Source organism: Labrus mixtus, chromosome 3 (genome assembly GCF_963584025.1).
Source record: "Labrus mixtus chromosome 3, fLabMix1.1, whole genome shotgun sequence".
Classification (NCBI taxonomy): domain Eukaryota; kingdom Metazoa; phylum Chordata; class Actinopteri; order Labriformes; family Labridae; genus Labrus; species Labrus mixtus.
Genome location: NC_083614.1, coordinates 25,405,369 through 25,432,926, shown reverse-complemented (window position 1 = coordinate 25,432,926; position 27,558 = coordinate 25,405,369). Strand labels below are relative to the sequence as shown.

Below are 27,558 nucleotides of genomic sequence, written 5' to 3'. Positions count from 1 at the left end.
CACATTACCGCAGAGTAAACCCTGAAGACGAAGAGGTATCAAACATATTTATTTATCAAAATAAAAGCCTCTTACCTTTACAGATGTTGCAGGTAAAGAGAAGCCAGTATAAAAGAAGCCTGATGAGTGAACGTCTGGTGGTGACTGTTGTAGAAAACGAGGTGGAGACTTGACAGAGGGGAGGGAGAAAGAGAAAGAGAGTGAGCATGATACTTGCACTTTGCCCTCTGTTGGACTGCGGTGTGACAGCAGGCCTCCCTCCTGTGCACATGAAAGTGACTAAGACAACCACAAACTATAAGTACTTCTTTGACCTATGTTGGGTCTATGGCTGACCAAATATTTTGGCTTCTACTCTGTCTCCGAGGAAGTGGAAATAAAGCTGTGAACAACTGAAACATCAAAGAAACAGAACATTTGTGTGTTTTATGACACAGACTCTTATCAGAAGGAGAGTCAATAAACAGAGTCATAAAAATGATTCATTACATAACCGCACTTACTTGCTGCTGTGTGCTGTACAGCATTATTATTAGTGGAGGTGTTTTGTCTGTTTGTTTTTGACATTGTGTTTTTATCTTGTTTGTTTTTATCTGTTTTCTAATGGACTCCTGAGTCTTTCAATAAAGATGAGGATGATGATGATGATGACATCAGAGGAGCTCGATGAGTCCCCTTTTCTGCTACTTTATAGTCGTACTATATAAAACTTTAATAAAAACTTATAGGGTAGACCGGGGGGAATCTTAACACTTTTTCACATTATCCTCCATAACTCACAGATAATTTGAAATACACTTCTGATCTTATTTTTTTTTAATGTGTTATGTGTGGGGATGGGGGGCATTTTATTAGATAGGACAGTGGATAGGAAATCAGGAGAGAGAGAGAGAGAGTTGGGAATGACATGCGGGAAAGGAGCTACAGCTTGGACCTAAACCCAAACGCTTAGAGGACTGCAGCTGGTGTGACCTAACCGCTAGGCCATCAGCACCCCTCATAGGTTATGTGCACTAATTATTAAAAGCCATTTCTATGTTTCTATAACTTTTTCAGTCAATTTAATGAACGGGGGCAATTGTAAGAATGAGAATACAGCATTTTAACCCACTGTTTCTAAAATAATACAAACATATAGGCCTATCCAGTTAAATCATATCTCTGCTGTTTTATAGGCCTATATCATATCAGATTTGTTTTCTTTGTATTTGTTTTCAATTCTTTAAGTATTCAGGTAGGGTAGGCCTATTACATGAATTCAAAGCTAAGTTTGGCCTGTGTCTGACTGTTTCTGAATCCAGGTAACTATTCTGGTGGTAAATATGATGATGAAGATATAGCCATGTTAACAGAATACCACAATGCGAACATGGGGCAAAAAAAAAAGGGTGGAAGCAATATGTCTACGAACAATTAAAACAACAAACTGATAAACTATGTAGTGAGAAAGTAAATATGTGAATCCCATATCATACCTCCATAGTGATACGGCCTCAGTCCCACTAGATGGCATTAGAAGACGAGTTACAGCTACGATGACCTTTCTTACGGTCAAAAAGCAAAGTTACACAATGATTGGTGGACAACTTTCATTGTTTACATTTACAGGATACTATATTATCAAAAAATTATCAAATATATTTTTAGTTTAAAAGAAAGATCATGAGCTGTGTGTACGTTAAAGACAAAGTAAACAAAGTGTAACTGCAGTTTATGTTGCATTCACGGACTCATTTAAGCTCGTACTTCTAGGCTTCTGTGGTCGTGAAAAAAAGAAAGTTACCGCGCATTCAGAATCCTATTTTCTTAAACGAACTTATGGCGCATAACAATAAATACTAATAGAAAAATAATAGAAAGCGAGTAAAAAACAAAAGGGAATTGCAATAGCCAAGAAAATGATGTTAAAATTATAATAAACGAAACGGTTGCCTTACTTTTTTCAGTAACATTATAAACAGAAATTCCCCTTCCTTCCGTAATTATATTTGTACTGTCTCTTAGATTTGGGAGTCACAAAATAGTCAAAACATCTCGTTTGACTTGATCCATTCAGATGTTTTACAGTCAGCAGATAAAACAGGTTTTATCCAATCTACAGACCGACTGATCACAACAGATGTAAAATCGACCTATTTTGTCTACAAAGAAAACTCTCAAACACTCACTTATCTATATGTATGAATATAAAGAGTTTATCGCCATCTCTCTTACTTCCCAAATCAAACTGATGAAACTCTTACTCTTCACAATTACAATGTGTACTCCAAGTTCCGAGCTTTTGGTAGTGCTTGAAGGCGTCATAATTCATATCCAATGAGACCCCGCCCTGGCCACCGTGTACTGCTGACCGTCACTCTCATCTGTCTACACTGGCAGCGGTCGCGCCTACTCGCGCTAGCTTCCATGGCGACCAACTAAAAGAGCATTTTCTCATGTCAACCAGCCGGTTAGCTCACGTAAGCGAGCTAATGGGCATATTACGAAACGGGATAATGTAGCGGGATAACTCTTCGGACGAAACACACAGTACATTGAGAATGCTAAGCTTACGTGGAGCCGCTGAAGAGAACCCAGCCTGTAACTAGAGCGAGCTAAACGAGCTAGCGCAGGCTAGCGTTCACCTGCAGGCTGTTTTTGCTAACTAAATAGCTAGCTAACAGGATGGAAAGTGTGAAGGAAAACGGGTCTGGGGGGGTTTCAACTTCATCAACGCCACTTGATTCCGGCGGTGACAGTGTGTGTATGAAGCCAGGAGGATTAACGCCTCAGTCTGCGGGGAAAAGACCCTCAATCGGGGAGGATGACGGCGGGGGAGCCGAGGCGAAACTCTTCGGGAAGGGACTGGCAGCCACCTCCCTACTCCAGATCGCTATCAGGAACGGGATCTATCAAAACCAAGTTGCCAACGCTATCGGTGGGGCGGCCAAAAATATGAACATGCCCTCCGTGAAGACAGCCAACATTTACAGCCTGACATCCGTCAACAGCAACACTTCTGTCAACTCTTTGCTTAGCAAGAGGCGGCACAGACACAAGAGGAATCTCTCTCTCGGGGCTCCGCCGACCAGCAGTTTAACCGGCGTGTCCCCCGCAGAGGCAGCCAGCCCTGCTCCCTCAGCCTCGCCTCTGAGCACACTTAGCCTGGACAGGAGGACTTTTCTACGGCAGAAGCAGTCCAAGCAGCTTCAGGCCTCCGATAAGACATGGGTGAGATCGGACCTGCGGCGGGGCTGCATTCATGTACACGACTGGCTCACGCCCTCTTACCCGCGGCCGGTGCTTTGCACGGTGGACACCACTGCTCAAGATGTGGCCAGTAAGCTGGAGGGGAGCAAAGCTGGGGCTGTGTTAAGAATTTACTACAAAACTGCTGCTTTATTGGACTTAAATGATAATTGTAAAGATAGTAATGGACAGACGGATGAGAGTGAAAGTCTCAGTGACAGCGTGGATATCAAAACCTCCAAATCTGACGAGAATGATGACGCAAAGCAGTATTTTCCTGATGCTAAATTGTCCTCTAACTTGTTGGACGATAAAACCGCCAGTAACTCTTCTTCTGAAATCTACCTGAATGACATCGAGATGGATTTGAGCCTGAGTGTGGCAGATTGCTATGGAGTCTACTCTGGTTCAGACATGGAGAGCAGCACCTGCGAGGACTTCAGCCCAGGTGGCCCCAGAAGCACAGAGCTCCGGGACTCGCTCAGTGAAGGGCTGGGTCAGGGTACAGACTCCTCCGCATTGAGCCCAAACTGTGACAGTGCCACAGAGGGACCTGACCCGTTTGAGAGCTCCTCAGATGAGGTGGAGCTCACCTCTTCTCCAACACATTCAGCTGAGAACTCTGCTGCAGACAAGCAACCAGACCTGTCCTCCACAGACCCCAGCAGTGCTTCCAGTCAAGTCCCAACTACACTGGATGACCCCGAAGCTGCAGGAGCTGGTGATTGCACAGACACCCCTAAATTAATCAAACCTCCCTCTAAATGCGCCAGCAGCTCTCAGACTCGGCCCCTGACCAGCCAAGCATCTGTCCAGCCTGACCCGGAGATCCCTGGGGTGAGCAGAGGATGGCCCGAGCCCATCAATACCAGTCCTACCCCGGCTCTCTACGTCCAGCTGCACGGTGGAGCAGTGAGGCGGCTGGGGGATGATGAGAGGCCTCTGCAGATATTAAACGAGTACCTCACTAACCTGGGGTTTGAAGACCAATGGAGGGTGCAGGCGGAGGGGATGAATCCTGAAATCGGCTGCCTCATACGCTTCTACTTTGGTGAGTGTTTAAATTGTTAAAACATATATTCATTAAATCATTTTTTTGCAGGTGAATGATCATTTATTTCAGAGCCAATCCAAAATGGGAATTTTTAAAGTAGATATTGATTTCAGAGGGAAACATTAACAACTTGCTGATGTATGGTACATTGAAGTTTTGAGCTGCAGTGATTGAAATTAGACCTTTTGAGTGTAGATTTCACAACACTATGACTATGGAATGCAGAGTGATGGAACTATTTGATAGGGGATCGATAGAAAAAGTTATGATAATGATGTTCGACTTTGGATATCTTTACTCCTCAGTTAGATTAAACTGCTTACTCATTTGCCCACCCCAGTTGAACCTCACCTTAGCTTTCAGAGAGCCACCAGCTGCTAGTTACCTCATGCCTCTTAGTTTTACTCACTCATTGTTCATCCATTCTCAGTGTACCGTGAGTGCTGTCATTGTGTTTGTTCAGTCGGACTGTTGAACGAGCGTGTTCAGTTGTCCTGGTGGGACAATACCCGGCCTGTAAACACACCCAGCCCCTCTGTGTGCAGGCCTGTAGGGAGACACATCTGGAGGTAACACGTGTGATCTTTCGGCACACCGCTCCCACAAAATGATGGATTCTGTTTTTTCTTCCTCTGCTCTTGTTGTTGTTGTTGTTGTTGTTGTTGTTGTTGTTGTTGTTGTTATTGATAAATATCCTGTGTGGCATGACATGCAGGGTAAGAGGATGGCTAACCAGCCATGATCTCTTATGGGATTAACACAACTGGATATTGTTATTGACCTTGTTTTTAACACCATCTTCATAGGCGGCTGGGATAAATAGTCCTGGTGTGATAACAGAGGAATAAACAGAAAACAGCTTTACTAAAATATATATATTTTTTGATTTACCTCTGGTTTAGGGTCTCTCTGTTATACGGCTGTTACTAAGTTATTTGCATTACTTATCTGAATCCTTCATGCATTTGTTTTGTTGATTATTCTGTGTATTACTTTGGTTGACAGTCTTTAAGCTGTTTGGTCAATTGAATATTAGTAAATGTAGAAAATGATTGATGAGCGTATCCCAAAACCTCTGATGTTTTAATGAAATGTCTTCTTTTGTCTACAACCTCAGTGACTTAACTGTACTGTCATAGAGGAGTAAAGACACCAGAAAATATTCACATTAAGAAGCTAAAATCACAATTATGACTTATTTTTCTTTAAAAAAATAACTTATAGATTTTCAAAATAGTTAACAATTATTTTTGTAGCTGACAACAATTCAATTTATTGTTGCAGCTCTTCTTTAGTTCCAACCAAAAATAAAGTTTAAAACATACTTTTACTCCACATACCATTCATAGAGAGACACTTCATACGTATCCTCTACTCTGAAATGTTACACAGAGCATTCAGTAAAAATCCCCCCACTCCCAGTCCCTATCCCTTCCACTCTTGGCTCCGACAGTGACATAACAGATAAACAAAGGGTGATGTAGAGTTCGGCCGCTGAAGGCAGGGGCCCTTCCAGCTACTGCCGACAAACACACATGACCATGAAACAAGCCGCAAGAGGCTGGTGTGACAGGAGAGTGGAAGTACTGCTGGCATGACAGGGACAATTATCAAGAGCACTTGATGTGATGAAGTTATGATATGACTTTAGAAATTCATGATCAGAAGAATCCCCCCGATTCGTTTTTATGATAGGGTCTGGCAGCAACATGAGATAGGGTCATAGGGATACATCGAGGGGCCTCACTGGCTGCAAGCTTCCCACAGCTGCAAGTGCCAAGTGTTGAACATCACTTGATGATCACTGGGTGTCAGTAACATTCTTCTCACACAGAAATTCCAGAAACTTAGACCTGGTTGGATATTTAGTCTCGGAAGGACACAGGGCTTGCCTGATGTCACCAAAAATGCAGTCATATCAGTGTCACTTACCGGAACGCATTAAGTCTGAAAGATTAAAGATTGACGATTGGACATCAGCAAATCAAGAGAAAAAGAAGCTAAGCTAATATTAGCGTTAGTTGGCCAAGCTTACTTGTGTGTAAGTTAACTTACAACTCATCACAGAAGGAATTATTCACCTGACAAAGGAAAACCTTTTATTTATTCCCTACATGGCCAAGTGTTCTCCTTTTGTCTTTTTACTCTCACACACACACACACACACACACACACACACACACACACACACACACACACACACACACACACACACACACACACACACACACACACACACACACACACACACACACACACACACACACACACACACACACACACACACACACACTCTCTATCTATCTCTCTCTCTCTCTGTGCTGACAGTAAGAGAAAGTGACCTTAGTGGAACTCAGATTTCACCTCCTCAGTGTTTTGGATCTGCTCGAGACAGACGCAGAACCGCAGTACCCAGAGGTCACTGCTTCCCCTCACAAGGTTAAATACTCTGTCATGAAATGCATCTGATACCCGTTGCCAACAATCACTAAATACTTGCATAAATACCTTCATGGATACCTGCATAAATATCTGCAGGCTGTGTTATTTTGCCAAGCGTATTATTGCTGCCTTAGATTTAGCTGAAATCCAAAATACAGCCTGAAGCAACTAATAAAAGAGAGATGGAAAACTGGATGCCAGAGAGTCTGTGCACACGGGGCTTCAAGATGCACCAGAAAAGTAAAGTCATTGCACGAACAGGAAACGGCTAGTGGTCGCTTGATGAGAGACAGGATGTGTCCCATTCAGAGAAACAGACGGAAGGAAAGGGCATGCGTGTGTCGTGTATATATTAACGCGCTAGATCTCGCCTGCAACGCCCAGGGAAGGGTGGACCTTCACAATACACACATTCCACATTATTGTTCAGTTTAAATGTGAGTGTGTTTGAAAACATCACTCGTACGATAAGTTTCCGTCACATGTAAAAACTTCACGTATTGACTTAGTTTAGATCATGATGACACATGATCGTGCAGATAACCACAAGCTCTAAGTTAAGCATGAATTGTTCCCCTTCAGTGGCTCCAGTCATATCTATATTTGTGTTTACTTACATCATCAGTGTCTGCACTCTGAGGACTCCTTGTTCCTGTTTGAACGGAGAGTACAAAACTTTAGAGAGGAAACATTATGTGGGAAGACTTTTCAGCCACAGAAATGCTCTGAAATTATGAATGGCAGTCACCCAAAGTGCGCTCATGAATATATGTTCAGGAAACTGTATTGAGATGTCTTCCTTTAAAGATTTTTCTCTTTTTATGAGTTAAAAAAAATAAATCTTAAACCAGGGTTTATGTTTGTAACACATTTGACTGTATCGTTAAAGGACTTCCTTCAATTCTACATGACTTCAGTCGACTTTTTTGTGACACTACTGAAGATTCAGAACCTGAATTTTGGTTACATTTCTTGAAAACCTTTAGTTGATTGATGTTAGCATCCCTCAAAAAGTGCATGCTTTTGAATCATTCGCTGCACATTCTTTAGCTGCATTATTGTACACAGAGCAATGCAGGAGCAGCTTTGTGAAAGGCTATAAACTTCTGCACAAACTGAGTGGCCTCTCGTATTAGTTCCGCCTGTTTTTGGGATTCATTCTGTTTTTTGTGAACCACGTTTTATGAGCCAATTTATGAAGTTCTCCTTCTCTCCAAAACAAACTGACCTGCTTATTAAACCAGGTAACAAAGATTTCACAAGTTTTTTTACAACCCAAGACATCCAATGCTAATTTCCAACCACCATTTTGAATAATTCTCTAATTATAAATCATGATGATTGGACTGTAGTTTGTTTGAGATGTCAAATAGTGTTTTCACTGTCGCACAGAGCTCCTGAAAAACTCGAGTTGAGCTGTATGTGTGAACACAGTCTATGTTTACAGTCTATGGTGTGAATGCAAAAAAGGTGACTTTTTCACTCAAACTTTATCCAGAGTTTCTCCTGCCGGCCTCCTGGTATTTTTGAAGAAAGTCAGATTGAGTTGATGTGAGAACTCAGCAGGATATTATCAGGAGAACTCACCTCAAGTGAGTGGGAGGGGGTGGTGACGTTAATTCCCTGTGATCGGTGCATAACCGCTACAATCTCTGCACAGAATTAAACTGCTGCATATTGACTGTTCTCCTGTATGTTCTTCTCCACTCTTTTGTTGATATTGTGATTCTGTTGAACTACACATAGAATTGATATAAAGGCAAATATTTTGATAATGGGATTGTATAGCAGACTCTGTTGCTTCGTCCGCTACTTCCATTGTTTATTGCTCTCTCCAACCTCTCCCGTCCAACATGGATAGTCTCCTGCTGTAAGGTGCATGTGTGAACAACCAGATGAGGAGGATTTCAGGGGCAGTCCTCTGTGTGCCTATGTGAAAACAGCTATAGTAACCCACTGATGATCTTTGCACACATTATAGGTAAAACATAAGACTCATTTAGGCTGACACAGGAGTTTAGTGATGCCCAGAACTGAAAAAAAGATCCAAATGCCAAACACCAAATTTTGATATTTGGATACAGCTTCTGTATTTTGTTTTACCCAAAATTCTTCCTCTTAAAATGGAAGAATCATAAACTCACACAGACAGCTACATGGCAGCTGTGCTTAAAGGAAACTTGTAGCGCCAATATATATATATATTTTTTTTTAAATGTGGAACTATTTGAACAAATGAAAGCTTTCAAAGACTTTAAATTTGCATTCAAGCAAGCTTTTTCTTTCTAAATAACTAAATATTCAGCGCTGCAGACAGATTTTAGTTCAAACTAAAATAGTTCAGACACCTGTTGAGCTTCAGTATCCAGCTTTGTTCAGGAGCACCTTAGTCCCAGTGAAATGTAATGTCTAAGTGAAGTTGTGTGTGAGTCACTGAAGGAGGCGGCAGAGAGGATCAAGGTGCTGGTGTTTAAAGACATTACATAACAAGCTAATCTGATTTCAGGCCTCTCTGTGGCTCAGACTCTTCATCTGTGTGCCGCGCTCTTGGGTCTCTGGTGTGTGTGCGTGTGTGTGCGTGTTTTCTCCCTAGAGCAGACAACAAAACACACAGACTGGTAAATACAGTTTTATTGAGGGAATAATGATATAAACATCAGGTTAAAGCTGATTAATCAGGGTTGAAACACACAGTGTTATGCAGGGGAACTCCACCCCTGCTGTGTCTGGCCCTTCCGCTACTCGGCCCTGTGGCTGTAACTGAACCGTGGCTGCTTTTTGTGTCAGCAAGGGGTTAATGTAACAAATCACAGCTGAGTGACTGCTCACTCTCTCAGCCCACGGGTTATTAGCTTCAATTCACTTATATAACCGTACCGCTCTCTGTCACTCTCACTGTCTGAAAGAGAAACCCAGCATGAAAGAGCTGATTCAAAAAAAGTCCCAGACAGCTAAAAATAACTCGCTCCATTGTGCAAAAAAAACATGCGCCATAATGAAAAATAAAAGGAAAAATAAAACCTTGTGCATAATGATCGTCAGCTGGCTCATATAACACGCTTCTTTTATTTCTCTCCAGGTAAGCCTCGGAGTGTGGGCGGTTCTGAGCGTGTGCAGCTCTCTGGGGTGTTCAACGTGCGGAAAGGGAAGCTGGCGCTGCCGGTGAACCGCTGGTCGAAGCGTCAGGTCACTCTGAGTGGAACCTGCCTCATTGTCTCATCGGTGAAACACGCCCACACCGGCAAGATGCACATCCTCCCTCTCATCGGAGGAAAGGTATTCCCGGCTTAGTATTCCTCCTCATGGTTTCCACTATTGGTACAAAACATTTCTGATTTGAAGTGAAGTTCACGGCTTCTTTAAGCCTCCTTTGCGATCCCACAATATTGGTAATATTGTGAACACTCGGCATAAATCGAGCAAAGGTTATGTGTTTTTTAAAAGATATTTACCCGTGTAGATGTAGCCTCAGGTTGAAGACAAACATCCTGGAATTTCACCCACGCGCCTAACTTTAAAAAAAGACATGCTTTATGACACACTCAAAGGTGACAGGTGACGGATGACATCTTTTTGAAGCCTTAGCCAATGAGTAGGCCTGATATATGTTTAAGACTAAAGATGTTCTTTGGTGCAGGTGGAGGAAGTAAAGAGACACAGCCACTGTCTGGCTCTCAGCTCGGCTGGTCCTCAGAGTCAGACCTACTACATCAGCTACGACTCGTACACAGAGCACCTGCGCTGGCACCGGACCGCCTCAAAGGTATTTAAAGGGTTCTATGTGTGTCCACATTAACTCTCTTTGCTTCACCAACTACTACTTTAACACATCTTTACTGCCTTTTTGACTGCTCACTGTGATGTCCTGACCGCCCCCTGTCTCCTTCTCAGATTGCATCCCAGAGGGTGAACTCAGTCGACCTGTCGTTCTGCAGCCTGGAGGAGCTGCCCACTCAGCTCTTTTACAGCCAGGACCTCACACACCTCAATCTCAAAAACAACTTCATCTCCCTGCACAAAGGTGTTCCAGCACTCACCAGGTGAGTTCCTGCACCAACTACAATCATGCAGAGTGTACTGCCATCCAGTGTGTTTAAACAAGGCCACATGAGGAGCTGACAGATGAGAGGTTCTATTTTTCTCTTTGTTATCCTCTCTATTTTGGATGTGGAACATCCCCCTCGGTAGTTTTTACTGTCTTGGGGAGCTACCATATGGTGTAAAGCGGAAGCAGCTTAGATCAAATTGCAGATGACGTGTGTGTGGACAGCCCCGTGGTTTTGATAATTAAAAGAGAGCTACACTGGTGATGACAGATTTGACATGCTGCTGCCCGACTTCTGGGACAGAAAGGTTTGTTCTTATTACCCAGATCAGCTTGTTCTGACGTCAAAGCCTTATGTAGCAATGTCATTGTGTGTCAGTCACTTCCATTTGCCCCATCATAATGTTTACTACAAGGGTAACATCTCAAACGACACATTGCTTCAATCACACAAACATAAGGCTGGCAATTTTCGACATGATTCTCATTTCCAGCATCAGAAGGGTGGCCATCTGTTCAAAAAATGTGCACTGACCTTTAACATGTGTGTGAAGCGTATTTAAGGCAGCTTCCCTAATAATGTATCTTCTTACCACCCCGAGAGTACAGGCCCATTTTATGACTGTAGTAACATGCCATGCTGTTGTTTGAATGACAACTTCCTGCGTAAGGAGGAATTCACTGAGTGCCACTGAGAGTATGAAGGAATTCATCAGAGATAAGATATAAAGGTTTTTATTTGTCACATGCTCATACAGATGTGTGGTGAAATGTAAGGACTGCAAGGCAATATATATATATATATATATATAAAGTTGTAAAGGATATTTAAGTGTAAAGTGCACATCTTAGATGTAGGTACCTTAGGGTGTTTTTTTTGCATTTTTAGTTCCTTTTTGTCTTTATTGGATAGGAGAACTGAAGAGAGACAGGAAATGCTGGTATAAGAGAGTAGGGGATGACATGCAGGAAAGGGCTGAGGTCAAATTTAAATCCAAGGCCACTGCGACAAGGACTATGGCCTCTGTGCACGGGGCTTCTGACATAACTGCTAGGTTATCAGCGCTTCCTCTAAGTTTTTGGAAAGTAGAACTAGTGCACTTTTTCCCAAAGGCTGTATAAGAAGGAGCAACAAGGCCATTTCAAGTACCATACACAACCGGTCTGAAACACACAATTGCGTAAATATCTTGTTCATAGGCTGCTGTGACTTGTAGCGACTTGTCAGCAATCAGGTAGCCTCGCCCTAAAGCCTACCCTAAATTATCATCAACTGGATCATAAACCAGAAATCAGTAATAAGCCGATATTGTCCCAGGATCATGCAAACTAACTGAACCAGTCTCAGTTTAATGTTAACTGAGGTTATAAATAAACTTAGAGTAGGGTGATGTGCTCATCTGATTTTCCTGCTATCAGACTTATTGCATAGACTTTTATACAACTTAAATTCTTGTTAACACCATAGACTCAGACTGTATAAACACGGACGAAGTGACGTCACCCATTGGTTTCTGAAGGGCTGTTTTGGAAGCTTATTCAATGCAGTTGCCATATTGGAAACTCTTATCAAACTTTCAGTCAGCCTAACAACAGGCAAATAGCTGGAGCTAAGGCGGGCCTTTACGCCTTTTGAAAACAGCTACGATGCGGCTCCACTGGTGTACTGTATACAAAGAATATGATGTGGCTGCCACCTGACCGCCAACTGTTTTTAGTGCCAATGCATGCCAATAACCACAGCAGTCTTTGAGTGGGAATGAGTTTCTGCCCTGGATCATCATTCAACAAAATAAATTGTGGGGAGCAGTTAATCTTCAAACCAAATGTATTAGATAGACCTTCTTCAGTTTGAATCCAGAAACTTCTCACCAAAGGATATGTAGAAATGTCCCCCCTTTGTTGATGTCATCACATTGGGAACAGTTTGGAGAAGACATCATGATTAGACTCAAAAACCTTTACCTTACATCAATATTTGGGGTGGCAGTATCTCAGTCCGTAGAGACTTGGGTTGGGAACCGGAGGGTCGCTGGTTCAAGTCCCAATGCGGACCAAAATATGGAAATTGGTCTGGTAGCTGGAGAGGTGCCCTTGAGCAAGGCACCGAACCCCCAACCGTTCTGGTGCGCTCCCTTTTGTAGTAGTGTGTAGCAGCCCCACTCTGACATCTCTCCACTAAAGCATGTCCACAGGTCCTGTTTGTGCATCTGTGTGAGTCGGGCCTATGTGTGTAAGAAGCATGTCTCTCTAAAGTATGTAAAATTCATAACAAAATTGTCCCTCTCCATGTTGGCTCCTTCGACACCGCTTCATGTCCAGAGAACATAATGTTACAGTCCAACTATAACTTGATGGAATAAACTCATTCATACAATTCCATACACAGCCATTGTTCCTCTGTAAACACTCACTTCCCTGCTGGTGCTTTGAGGAATGTGTTTTCCCCTCCTTGTCCCTGTGACTTTCCTTCGGAAGGACGCTGGTCCGGCTTGGCCTTTCATGCTGAACCCTCAGTGAACTGGATTATGTTAGGAAAAGCGAAGGCAGGGCACACACATACAAACACACAACAAGAGAAAAACACACACACAAGCTCATACCTGGTCCACATGCTCTTTTGTTATTGTAAAACGTTTAGTTGTGTAAACATTTAGCTTTAAATAGCATGTGTACTCAAAGTGTTCTGGCCATGTGTCCTTCAGACCTTGTTGTTGAATTTTAATATTATCCATTTAAGATAAGATAATCCTTTATTTATCCCACAATGGGGAAATTTACATTGTTACAGCAGCAAAGAGCAAAGATTCCTCTGTCAGTACGTCTTCCAGCCCGTTCTTATCAACGTGATGTCTCAGGAAAGTCTGGAGGCAATAGTTTTGAACTTTGCACAAAGATCTGCTGGGATTACTGGAAGAACTTACTTGATTATGCTGGTCAAGGTTGAAGCTTACTGGTATTTATCAAAAGCATTTATTACTCAAAAGGTAAAAAGTTTACTCTCCCTCGCAATCTTGTGTAGTGTTTCACAAACGCTTGCAAGAAAAATCTTTAGATTTTGAACAAACTGTAACTTGGACTCCAGGATGGACTGATTGGATTTGGTGGTTAAAATGTAAAGGTCACGGTGATCACTATTCGGCAACATCCAGGGACTGTTAGAAGATGTGGTTTGTTATAGGTCCAATATGAACGTCTTCTGTGATTGATGAATGGACATCTCACCAACCTGTTCATTCTGCTGTTGGTTTATTCAACCTTTATTAATACTCAAAAGATCATTGAGGGGCAACCCTCATTTACAATGACATAGAGTCATTACAGAAATAATTAGAAAACAGACATTAAATCAAAAAGAAAAACAGGGGACAGATAATACAAGACTGCTAAAATCAGTCTACAAAAGTCTCAAATGTACTACGATAATTAAGCGAGTACAAAACTGAAATAAATAAACACACTTATGGAAAACAGTTACAAACAGAGGTTGGGAGGCTTAAAATCAGGTTTCTAAAATGCCCAAAAGGTAAAAGTAAATTTCCCTCAAGAAGATGCTGTATGTTGTTCCAAGGGTCCGGTGATGAATAAGAAAAAGCAGATTTTCCCAGTTCCGATCTGACTCGAGGAACATTCAACAGTAATCGCTTTGAGGAACGTGTCTGGTAATGCCCAGTCGAAAGATGGATAAGTTCTGTCAGGTATGAGGGTAATTTTTCTGTGAGAGCTTTATAAATAAAAAGATGCCAGTGCATATCATGACATTCTGTTAGAGATGACCATCCAACCTTGTTGTACAAGATACAATGATGTGTATCATTGGAGTCACCTGTAATAAATCTTAATACAGAGTGGTAGACAGAGTCGAGACTTTAAGCGTTGTGGCAGGTGTATGCCTATAAATAATATCACCATAGTCCAAGACTGACATTAAAACAGACTCCACAACCCTCTTCCTACAGAACATTGGAAAAACAATTTTATTTCTGTAGAAATAACTAATCTTCCTATAAGATTATTAATGTGGAAGTTATATTGTCAGTCTTTCATCAATCCACATGCCCAAATATTTATATTCTGTGACTCTCTCAATCATTAGCCCATTTCTGGCAACTATCTTGATATTGTTTTCGTTAGTTTCTGTAGCTCTCGAGAAAAGCATACATTTAGTTTTGTCAGCATTGAGGACTAATCGCAGGTCATTTAGGGTATCCTGCAGTACATTAAAAGACTGCTGCAAATTTGTGGCTGCAAGATGTACCGAGTCAGCCGCACAATATAGAACTGTGTCATCAGCATAAAGATGGGCATCACAGTTTGATAGAGATGAGACAATATTGTTTATGCACATAGTAAATAAAACTGGGCCTAAAATTGAACCTTATGGAACACCTTTTGTTACTGTTAAAAGATCGGAACAGTAGCTTCCTAGTTTTACAGATTGTTGTCTATCAGAGATAATTCCTGAACCAATTACATGCATTTTCACTGAAACCAAAATTACACAGCCTTTGCAGGAGCAGGGAATGATTCACACAATCAAATGCCTTAGTTAAATCAACAGAGTGCCATCCCTTGATGAAGGGTACACTCACTTTTTACTCACTTTAACTTTACTGATCTTGATCTTGATTTGATCTTATCACAATCACATGCTCGGCAGAGTAGCTGTGTTGGGTTTTGTGCCATGTGGCTGCATGTTTTTGCAGTTATTTATACTTTATAACATGTTTAATATAATCCCCATTCAGCCATAGTTACACTGTCATTCTATAGGAAACACTGATTAATTGAAATTCCTTCTTGACTAATAATGAGGCATACAGCCAGGAAGTGAAGCCTCAGTTCAATTGATCGGAATAGTCTGACTGGATATGTGTCTGAAAGATTAATATCTTTGTCCCTCTTGTCTGCCTTTTTCCCCTCTCTCTCCCCCCCGGATGTTTCCCTGTTTCTTCCTCTCTCTAGGTTTTGTAAACTGAGAAGCCTCAGTCTGTCAAATAACACCCTGTCAGAGTTTCCTCTGGCCTTGTGCGACATCTCCTCACTAACGGAGCTTAACCTGTCTGGAAACCGACTCTCGTCTCTCCCCGCAGACGTCGGATCCATGCACAAGTAAGTGGTCTGCCAGAAAATAAGAGAGGCACCTACCTCTCAGGGCTGCAGACATTAATGATAGCGGTGATTTTAATTCACCTGGTATCTGCCTGGGAGAAGAATGTCTCCTCTGTGACCTCTTGCACTTGTTGTCATTGTGGTTCCATCAGTGCAGATTAATTCCTCTCTGTATTAAGTGGACAACTGGCTGTGCACCAGACTCTGCTCCTGACAGTGCAGATGGTTTGTTCAGGTGATAAGAGTGCAGAGTCATGCTGCTGCCTCTGCATGAAAGGGAGTTTGGGGACAAGCGCTGTGCTCTATTGTATCCACCAGCACGAGTGTGCCAGCACACTAGCTCTTGCATGTAGTCGTATGTATGAAAACTGTTTTTGAGAATAAAAATGTCAATGGTTAAACTAAGCTGTGGTACTTCAGGAATCTCTGTTCAACTCAAATGTTGGATATTTGAAAAATATTTAAAAAATAATTCCGGATTCTGTCTGAGGTTAAATTCCCTCCATGTGTTGTTGTATCAGCCTGCAGACTCTCCTCCTGGACGGGAACTTTCTGAGTTCTCTGCCCATCGAGCTGGGCTCTCTGGATGGCCTGACCTACCTCGGCTTGTCCTTCAACTGTTTCTACTGCGTCCCCCCCGTCCTGGAGAAGCTTAAAAGCATGGAGAGACTCTGTCTGGCAGGAAACCAGCTCTCTGTCCTGGATGTAGCCGGACTGCAGTGGCTGCCTGCTCGTCACATAGATCTCAGGTAAATGTATCCACAACGGTCTACCACATATTTTAGACAAAATACTGGAACAAAGATCATCTAAAATTCTTACTTTTTTAAGATGCTGCAGCTTTACTGTGCTCCATATTTCCCCGCTGGTGTGGCCTTTACGTCCACTGCTAGATATTTTGACTTCTATTTAAACTCTAATCATAAGCTATTTCATCCTCTTTCTAACCCCTGACCTAATGAGCATGTTTCTTTTTGTTCAGGCTGAATCGGCTTCAAAAGCTGACAGTGGGAGACTCGGAGCAGCTGCTCCACATCGTGCATCTGGACCTGAGGGACACCGGTCTGCAGGAGCTGGATGTCCGGTCTCTCTGCAGGCTGGAGCTCCTCCGCTGTGACAGAAACAACATCTCTCTCCTCAGAGTCAGCGGCCACGCCCTCAAGAGCCTACACGCTGCACACAACGGTACAGACACTTATAAAACAAGTTAAACCGATAATATCTGAAGCTCCAAAGACGATAACAGAATCTTGCATGATGTGTTTGCAGAGCTGACGCTGTTGGAGGCGCAGCCAGTGCCGGAGAATCTGACTGTTCTGGATTTGTCCTGGTATGAATACTCACCTCTCCTGCTTATTGTCTGGAAAAGAAGGAAATGTGCCTGATCTAACATGGCTGTCTTTCCTTTACTGAAGGAACAAGCTGGGATGTGTCCCTGACTGGGTGTGTGAGAGCAGCAGACTGGAAGTGTTGGACATCAACCATAATTCTGTCACAGATCTCCCTGTTCAGTAAGCATAACACAGACAAACACCTGCCGCATAGAAACATTTCACCAACAATCTGTGAAAATGATTCTACAATTCACTTAGCAGATGCTTTTGATACAGCTAGTGTTCTGTATGAGGTACAGGTATTGGTATTTTTGTGTTCTTTTATGTACCAACAGTTATTGCTCAAACCCAAAGAAAAACAGGTTTATTCAAGATAAAGGTTTGTTTGTTTTTTAAATTGAACACTTTTCCAGGGAAACTTCAGATGCCATGTCAGAGAGTGAGGAAGGATGTCAGTGAACAGTTTTCATTAGCCATGATGAGTAGAGAAATCATCACTATTGTGAATCAATGCTGCTAAACTAACAGGAATTTAAAAAATGACATTACCATGTCCACCGGCAGTGGTTGTTGTTTATCATGGGAACAGCAACCACCATGATCCTGAGCTATTTAGTGACATCAACAAGCTATAGCTGTATCCACTTAGGCACTCCTGCAAATTTCTAGAGTATTTCAGGAGGACTGTCGCTGAAATCCTATCGATCTGGCAGAAAATACGAACTAAACTATGCAATAACATGCAAACACAAAGCCGGCAATCAGATGCTCCTCATGCTCCACAGCAGTCCAAATGGTTAACTGAGAAAAAGAGGGGAAAGTATCTGAAAAACACAATAAACCAAGCAGTTGTTCCAAATCAGAGTTCCTTAGTTATTGATAGTCCGTGAAAATAGGACAGATGAAAAAAGAAGATAGGTTGAATAAAAGTTTATTAGAAATCATTGTGAAGGTTATTACTCTCACATAGTTTCTGGAGGTTTCATATTTGAATGTCTGTTGTTTATAGTTCTCTGCAAACACAGTGCACAGGTACACAGGAGGGTCGAAGTGCTGATAACTGTATCAACTCAGATGTATTATTATTCATATTGCATAAGCTTTCATGGGTACCTTTAGCAACACGCCCACACTCATGCACTGACACAGATTTTTACAGCAATGATGAAAACATGCACTGTGTCCGAACATCCAGTTAGATTTGTGAGGTCATCTAGTTCTTAGCAGTCATGGCTTTAGAGTTTATTCAACACAAGGTGGACCTGTTGAACCTCTGTGGAAAAAGGACGTCGCTGTAATATAAGTGTACACAAAGTACTGCTCTGTGTTCTCATCAGGGTAAAACAGAGTTACAGTAAACACAGACGGAGACTGAGCTGGCTCTGGTGTTTGTGTGTTTCAGGCTGCTGTCCAGCGGGAGCCTCAGAAAACTCCTGTCGGGCTGGAACGAAGTGTGTCGGCTGGCTGAGAGGATGGAGAGATCTCAGCTCGAAGTCCTGGACCTCCAACACAACCACCTGACCGAACTCCCACACAACCTTTTCATCAAAGCACAGAGGTGCACACAAAAACACAACATCCATCCTTTCCTTTCTCTCCATATTTGTTCTTTCTTCCCTTCTTTTCTGTCAGAGTTATTTTCTCTTACTTATTTCAAAGACTAAGTTTGTATCCTCTGTTGGGGTTTCCTGGCAGCCTGCGGTACCTAAATGTGTCGGCCAATAAGCTGGAGAACCTCCCTGCAGCCAGCCTATCAGAGGACAGCTCCAGCAGCCTGGAGGAGCTCTATGTAACCAACAACAGCCTGACGGACAAATGTGTCCCTCTGCTGACCGGACACGGACACCTCAGGGTGCTCCACCTCTCCTACAACCAGCTTCAGACCTTCACTGCCAGGTAACATACAGTTCTGCACTTTAATGAGCTTACAAAGGAAGACATCAGTGTTTGAAATAAAGTATGCATCATGGTATTCCTAAACCTGGACCCTATTTCTACAAAAATGGGGTCTTATTGAGTTACGGTACTAAAAAGTGTAAATGCTCCCATGTCTCACTAAATAACAGCTGTATGAAGATGCCTATGGGTGAACGCGGTTCATCAGATAACATCCGTTGTATGTGTTCTTGTTTTTTTGACAGGCTCAGATTGTTAGTCTGAGTGTCTGAAAACATTACAGAACGGATCCCTGCAGAGAGACGAGAGTAAAGCAAACCAGGAACAGCTGTTACAATCTCTCTCTCCAACAGACTTCATTGACAAAAGTAGTTATTTTACAGTTTAACGCAGGAGTCCCTGGTCCAACAGTGCCTTTATTATTATTTATTTTTTAAGTTACTCCAACAATGGAGTCTAGTGGCTTTAAAGAGAGCCAGGTTAAATCTGCTGAGACTCTTATCTTATCAAAGTACAGCTGGCTGAAAATGGAGCAGTTCCAAAACATATGCTGCCTGCAAGTCATTGGACCTCTTGGATGTCTATCTGTACTATTTTCAGTATACTTTGAAATGTAGAAAAAAGGTTGAAGCGAGTGCTGCACCTGGTAAAAAAAAAATGTAGAGGAATCAGGTGCTCTTCAAGAACAGTGGACAGAAGTCACATAGCTTATAAGTAAACGACTGTCCTGATTACAAACAACGTTCATTGTGAAGAAAAGGCGGTCTAAACTGAAAGTGAGGCACTCTGATACAGTGTAAAGATCCTGCTCAGAACAGGCCTGTCCTTGTTAATAAAGGATTTTTATACTGCACCAGAGTGCCTCAGACTTTCAGTGTAGCCTGCCTTTCTTCATAATTACATTTATAATCAGGACAGACTTTTATTTATAAGCTATGATACTTTAAAATATGCTGGATTGAAGGAAAAAAACATTAAAAACAGGAAGCTGATATGTACGGTAAAGGCTCTTGGAGGTTTTTCAGATGAATTATTAAAAATGTAGTCTCCTAAAACACACCGAGGTTGACATCTGAAGCTTCAGCATCTCCAAACTGTGTGCGAGTCCCTGTAGTTTTGTAGGCACACTAAAGATTGAGTTCTCTCTCATTCCTTTGCTTTCTTTGCCTGAGTCGTTCTTACTTAAAATATGTCACATTTCAGCAGTCTTGAATCTCAAGTCTCGCTTCAGAATCAGGTTATGGTCACAAGAGAGATGAGTTTGATGAATGTGGTTCCCAAAAATAGAGCTTGTATGCCCACTGCTCTGCTCTAAGCGTACCTCCTCCTTCTCCTGCAGTAAACTGGCACGACTAGAGCAGCTGGAGGAGCTGGATCTGAGCGGCAACAGACTGAGAGCCGTGCCTACCACCATCCTCAGCTGCCAGCGCATGCACACGCTTTCTGCCCACTCCAACTGCATCAACGCCTTCCCCGAGGTTCTCCAGCTGCCTGAGATCAAGGTTAGTCTGACGTATGCAGGTCCCTATTACAGCCGTAGTGTTCCTCATCACGCACATCAGTATCGGCTCTAGTCAGAGTTAAATTATTTTAAGGGTGAAAATCTGCATCATGTCATTCTACTCTGAATGGAAAAAAAACGTGCACCCTCCTGCCCCTTTTTTTTATCTCTCTGTCTGTCTATCCCTGTACCTCAGTGTTCATCTTTATTGGGCTGGGCCAGAGTAGGAAATCCTTTGTAATCTCCTCGTAGCTCCCTAATCTCTGCTCCTCTCTGAACACAAATGACGGTCCCTCAGTCCTGTCGATTTTTAGTCTGTTTGAAAAATGAATACATTATTCCCTGAATGATTCTGAAGTTTGAAATGTTTCTTGTTTGATGACCAAAACCCTTTTTTGGATGTAAATCCTTTTTTTAAACAGTGTCTAAAAAGAGAATTAGAAAGTTAAGGATCAAATATTTCAGTCAGCTATTAAATGAAGTAAGAGCTGTCACTGTCGTAACATTAAGATATGAAGAAGCAGAGTAGGGTTCTCTGGCACAACTTCACCAACTACCAAGGTGCTTGAAGAGGTCAAAAAGCTCCAGCAAGTATCAAGATCAACTTTATTAATAATTAGTCCGGCACATTTCAGGTTCTGGCCTTCATCAGGGTCATGCAAATTGTAACATTAAGATATCACGTGCAATATTTCTGAAAGAATAAGCATGTTGTTGATAAACCTGCTCCCTGCACTAGTTTTACTGACACATTTCATACACAGGTCATTAAAGGCAGAATGTGCAACATTTTACACATAAATATATCAGAAATCCAGTCTATCCTGTGTAAATGTCTCTCTGAGTCATGACTGTCTACAATGTTTACATGGACGGGACGGCCGGCTCCTCCCCTTGTGTTTAAAAGCTGTTTTAGTCGAGGACTAGAGAAAAGAATAAGAACATACTCACTGATTATTTGGATGTCATGTAAGTGTCTTTAGATCTCGGTCATTCTGTGTCAATGTATGTGCAATATGAAGCTACGTGCTAACGAAAGAGCGCTAACACTAGCATGCTAACACAACAATGCAGGACACAGTATGTCACATTTCATAGTCTTGAATCTCAAGACTGCTCGAGCTAAGGGCAATCTTGTCTGCTACTTGCACTTAATGGTGCAGCAGAGAGTGGTTGGAGGTGTGTCTCTGGAGGAGATCAACAAGTCGCACATTGTTCCTTTAAATGGTGAAGCTCATTTTGAAGTGCAACATTTTCAGTTGAAATAATCTGTTGGTGGAGGGTAAATTTATCAAAAATGTTCATTATTCATATTCATTATTATGCCGTTTAAATTGTATGAAGGCTAGAGTTGTCTTTGTAGCAGTGCGCTTATAAAGAAATCAGGCTGAAAAGCACACAGAGAATTTGTCTCATGTGAACTGACCTCTGTCTCCGTCTGTGTTTTTCTTAATCTTTCGCTTCCTCAGTGTGTCGACCTGAGCTGCAACGAGCTGACCGAGGTCACTCTGCCTGAGACTCTTCCTCCCAAGCTTCAGGAGCTGGACCTCACAGGAAACCCTCGCCTGAACCTGGACCACAAGAGCCTGGAGCTCCTCAAGTACGACTCCTGAAAGATGCTGCAATAGTGATGATCTAACTGGGGATGTGTTTGACCTACAAAACCAACCGTCTGACCTATTTATATTTTTCTTCTCTCTGCAGTAATATCAGATGTTTCAGGGTGGATCCGTCACCCTCAGCTCCGTGTGTGAGTGAGAGCCACGGGGCCCCTGCAGTCTGGAGCCACGGCTACACCGAGGCCTCTGGAGTCAAAAACAAGTCAGTCCTCACCACACACTGCCTGTTTCTACTCCTCTATTCACCTGACTACGTTATTTTATTGTAGTTTTAAAGTCTTTAAGAACACATTGAAAAGACCGAGCTGGTTCTTTAGTTCCTCTCAGAACCATGAGTTCAAAGTGCTCTCAGAATAAACACTAAACTACAGGGCTGCCCGCTCAGAGCTGAAGAATCAGGGATGTTCCTACATATCTCTGGACAGAATAATAATACATCTCTAACCTGTCCTTGTTGTTGTTGTTCTCAGGCTGTGTGTGGCTGCTCTGGCACTGGACAGCTTCTGTGGCATTCGTGAGGCTCTGTACGGAGTTTTTGACGGAGACAGGAACGTAGAGGTGCCTTACCTGCTGCAGTGCACCATGGGAGATGTGCTAGCTGAGGAGCTCCACAGGGGCCAGAGACAGGAAGACTACATGACCAACACTTTTCTCACCATGCAAAGGTAAAAACACACACACACACACACACACACACACACACACACACACACACACACACACACACACACACACACACACACACACACACACACACACACCTTCACGTTATGTGAGTCTCTAAGAAGTGAATACATCACAGCTCAGCTCTCCAGACTGAGATCAGACCTTCTTTAAGCCAGTGTCTCTGTGTGTCTCCTGCAGAAAGCTCGGCACAGCAGGCCAGCGGATGGGCGGCTCTGCTGCTTTGTGTCACATCAGACACGACCCGGTGGCTCCCGGCGAGCACGGCGGCTGCTTCACCCTGAAAGCTGCTAATGTCGGCAGGTGCCAGGCGGTTTTGTGCCGCGATGGCAAAGCGGTTGAACTCTCCACCACACACACTGTGAAAGAGGAGCCGGAGTATCAGAGGGTCCGACAGCACAACGCCATCATCACCGAGGTAAATGGAGAGCTTTCTCACTCGTTATTCATGTGAAGTTCGGAGGTAGTTTTTGTGAGCACTGAAGCAGAAGTTAGTTGATCAAAAGAAAGTAAAGAAGTCAGGCAGCCAACCCTGAAGCATATCTTGCTTTATTTCACTCAAATGGAACCAAAATCTTCCTCATGAGCGTCTTTCTGTTTTAAGGAATACTTCAAAATAATGATTGAGACAATAAAGTTGTTTGTAAAATGTAAAAAAAAAAAAAAATCAACCTTGAAGTAAGCAGATTGTCACAAGACACAAATACAATCTAAACTCTTTCTGGAGCCGTTGCTGTCGCCCCCTGCTGGACGTTAGAAATATTAGAAGTTTATGACACCCCTGCATTGGCTTCATATTTGAAAATAAGAGGCTCTGTCCGCTTTTCATACACAGTCTATGTCGGTTACCACAAACCAGTGGACATTTAAGATTTCCTTGGATGTTCTGTCACTTGTCTAGTTGCAGCCTTGATATGTATGTTTATAGTTTTTCCTAAAAAAACGATACAATGTTTTCTTCCTCTGCAGGACAACAAAGTCAGCGGTGTGACCGACTCCACCAGGATCATGGGTTTCTCCTTCCTGTGCCCGTCTGTGACACCCAGACCCCATGTCTCCACGGTAACCCTAACGCCACAGGACGAGTTCTTTCTCCTGGGAAGCCGAGGATTATGGGAGATGTTGTCTCCCAGTGAGGCGGTGGAGGCGGTCAGGAATGTTCCGGACGCTCTGGCTGCTGCTAAGAAGCTGGTGACTCTGGCTCAGAGTTACGGCTGCTCCGACAGCCTCAGCGCTGTGGTCGTCCAGCTCAGCATCACAGAGGACTGCTGCTGTTTCTGCGAGCCCCCTCCTCCGCCCCCCAGCCCCGGCCTGGGCGCGCACACCAGCACACATCCATACTCTGGGGGTAGTGATGGAGGCATACCGCTGCCTCCCGCCTCCTCCGGAACAGTGAGTGAGCTAAGCAGCGAGTTCAGCACGTCCGAGATGAGCAGCGAGGTGGGATCCACGGCGTCTTCAGAGGAGCCACCGCCTCAGACCGAGCCCCTGACATCTCACTTGAACCTGCCAGGGGGGCGAGCGGGTGTGCGAAGGCCAACCTGTGGAGGAGGAAACTTCCAGAGACAGTTCTCTGGGGCTCTTTCTGACAATGGCGTTGACAGCGAGGACGAGGAGCCAATTGCCGGCGTTTTCTCTAATGGCAGCCGTGTAGAGGTGGAAGCTGACGTCCACTGTCTGCGCCGCCAAGACACCCCAGCACCCCAAACGCACACTCAACCCTGCACACACATCCCACCAGCTGCTGCCATGCATCATGAGCCCTCACCTCTTCCCTTCCCCTCCCAGTCCCCGTCCCCCTCCCCAGTCCCCCCTTCCTCGCCATGCCTGGGCAGGGAGGTTCTGTCAGGGACTCTGGGCCGCCGCGCTCGAGCTAACGGCTCCGTCGCCTGCCAAGCAAGAAATCAGGACCTCATAGAGGAGGCGGGCGATGCCCCTGTCAGAAAACAGGGGGGCTACTTTAACGCTCCTGCTCAGCCGGACCCCGACGACCAGCTCATCATCCCGCCAGAGCTGGAGGAGGAAGTCCGGCAGATCATCCAGCAGCAGCAGCAGCAGCAGCAGCAGGAACAGATTCAAACACACAACCAGCAAGCACACGGCTACCAGAAACCTGCAGACTACTTCATCACACCGCTCTAAAGTCTGCCCCCGCCTCCTTTACCACCACAGCTGCTCATCCAGGGATCAGATTTCACTGATTTTCAGGGTGGGACGACTGTGGAATAAGACTGTTTAGACTGCTTCCTCCAAATAACCTCAGAGTATTCTGAACATGCTTCTGGACCAGAGACTGTTTTGTTATTTCCTTTATTTTCTACTGTTCACTCTATGCCCCTTGAAACGCAATGCAATTTTTTATTACCCTTTATGTTGATCAAATCATCACGTTTCAGATTTTTACCATATCTTTAATTTTTGCAAAGCACTTTGAATGCTTTTTATTAGACGTATGAGATTAATTTTATGTTAAAAGGTACTTTAAGATATTCTGTTTTTGTGTTGTAGCAGAAGTTTGTCGCGGCTGACAGCCTTACAGTTGTCTGAGTTAGTTAAGACTGTTACACTAACTCCTAGGAGTTTAATACTTTAAAGTGACCTAGTCACTGAAACGTACTAATGTTCTCTGAGAGAAAAGACGATTATTTCACAAGGCTGATATTCCAGATTTGTGTTTTCCGGGGTTGTGCAGAGTTCAGAGTGGTGCTGCAGTGGTGAGATGATGCTGAACGGTTGGGGAGGTCGTACACTTGTTACCAGCTCAATGAATGTTCTCAGATCAGTGTTACAGATTCGCACAAGAGAACTACTTTTGCTATATAATAAATGAAAGTTTCCAGATAAGCACAACATGTCGACTGTTTGTTCTTTGGTTAGGGGGGGGGATACGTCTCAGCTTACAGCCTACAAAAGTGATGTTTCATCATTGATGTTGTTTAGTTTAATGTTTCAGAGTTAAAGATATGTGCTGCTAAAACTTCTACAAACATGTTGGAGGTCAGTGGACTTCAGTCTGTGTGTCTCAAGACATTTGAAACATTTGACAAACGGCAGCATTAAGATCGAGGGACCAGAGCAAACTGGCTGGTTTTTCTTTTTTTACAAGGACGCCATTAACTTTTTTAATCTATTGAAACTGCTCAAGTCCAATAACTCACATTCTCTTTAACCATTTCATGCATAATGTCACAGATATTTGGAAACCAATCAGAAGTGTTTACCATATAATTCTAATTCCTAAAAAGCTAAAGTCTGGACTCTTCACATTCGATTATTCAGTGAGCATCTCTCTCGTTTGAGGATTTACATCCTCAGTTCAAAGTGGCAGAAGAAGGAAGAGGAGAGAATGTCAACAAGAAGTAAATATTGAATTTTTAATTTTCTGCAAACCAGAGATCTAAAAAGATCTTTTTTGTGATTCAAATGTTAAAAAGAATCTCTGCACACCTGAGTGTATGACAGGTGCGTCAGAGGAGGGTAAAACTGAAAGACAATGAGACAGGCTCCCGCACACTCCTGCTCTATTAACCCTGTGATGTCCAGGTTAGTGGACATCATGCTCCAGTTGGTTTATTCTGCCTTTTGGGCCTGCTCTTATAACCCACCCTTGTTTTTTTATTTTCAGTGAAATTTGTGACATGTGAGTGTTTTTCAGAATCTTCATTACATACTCGACAGATTTGACTTCTTTCTTAGAGACTGATGGTCTATGTGGAGTAGGTAACATGTTCGTGATGTTGTTTTATGCAATGCACAGTTAAATTACCTCCTCATAGTTCTGAACGCTGATTAGAGAAACTACAGGATGACTTGTCAGCACACAGAAAAACAATGTGACCTCATCATTTGAGAAAAAGAAAAAAATATGTTTTTTGGGCATTTTCTGCCTTTATTATTTAGAGACAAGACAGATGATAGAGTCAGAAATCAGGGAGAGAGAGAGAGGGGGGGAATGGGGAGTGACATGCAGGGAAGAAGCCACAAGTCGGACTTGAACCCGGGCCGCCTGCTTGGAGGACAGTAGCCTGGGTACATAGGACGCACACACTAACCACTAGGCAACCGATAGCCTCACAATAAATAATCGTCCCTGCATCATACAAAAACATACCATTAATGTTTCTCTATAATCTGTGGTAGAAAATAACTTTTCCTGATTTCTCTGCTGATCATTTTCTAAAATGTGTAACTGCTGTAAAATGTTCCAAATAGAGAAGCACTGATAGAAACCAATGTTTGGAAGCCGATTGCCAATTCTGATGTTTGTTTCAAGACTTCTTATGGTGTAAGACTCCCACAGTGCCGACATTTTCTCTCATGTTTGATAATAAAAACAAGTCAGAGTTTGTTCAACAGGGGACTTCATCATCAGCCCGATAAAAAACCTTCTCAGTAGGGGCGCTGGTGGCACAGTCATTAGTGCGCACGCCCCATGTATGGAGGGTGTAGTCCTCAACACGGGCGGCCCAGGTTCGAATCCAGCCTGTGGCTCCTTTCCCGCATGTCATTCACCACTCTCTGTCTCCCTGATTTCCAGCTCTATCCACTGTCCTATCCCTCATTAAAGGCACAAAAAGCCACAAAAATAGCCCTCGGCTACTGACATCAGCTCGTGTCACAGCTAGCATCTGATAACTGATGTT

At 43.1% G+C, this 27,558-nt stretch overlaps 1 protein-coding gene across 1 annotated transcript; it reads left to right on the top strand.

Annotated features, from left to right (window-relative positions):
* The first annotated feature begins 2,343 nt into the window (after window positions 1-2,343).
* LOC132968331 (PH domain leucine-rich repeat protein phosphatase 1-like) lies at window positions 2,344-26,724 on the top strand. The gene is made up of 17 exons (XM_061034196.1): window positions 2,344-4,279; window positions 9,804-10,000; window positions 10,362-10,487; window positions 10,616-10,764; window positions 15,735-15,881; window positions 16,403-16,630; window positions 16,864-17,066; window positions 17,151-17,211; window positions 17,297-17,392; window positions 18,618-18,773; window positions 18,911-19,111; window positions 20,451-20,613; window positions 22,082-22,212; window positions 22,317-22,433; window positions 22,702-22,896; window positions 23,096-23,333; window positions 23,885-26,724. Exons 1-17 carry the CDS (start codon window positions 2,665-2,667, stop codon window positions 25,055-25,057), a joined length of 5,196 nt encoding a protein of 1,731 aa, XP_060890179.1. The 5' UTR covers window positions 2,344-2,664; the 3' UTR covers window positions 25,058-26,724.
* Window positions 26,725-27,558: the final 834 nt, after the last annotated feature.

What these genes read in the sequence shown, in the direction of transcription:
- LOC132968331 (XM_061034196.1), top strand. Translation starts at nt 2,665, where the DNA reads ATGGAAAGTGTGAAGGAAAACGGGTCTGGGGGGGTTTCAACTTCATCA. An exon ending in TCCCTCTCATCGGAGGAAAG is followed by an intron (nt 10,001 to 10,361) that starts GTATTCCCGGCT and finishes TCTTTGGTGCAG; the next exon opens with GTGGAGGAAGTAAAGAGACA. An exon ending in AAGAGCCTGGAGCTCCTCAA is followed by an intron (nt 22,213 to 22,316) that starts GTACGACTCCTG and finishes TTCTCTCTGCAG; the next exon opens with TAATATCAGATGTTTCAGGG.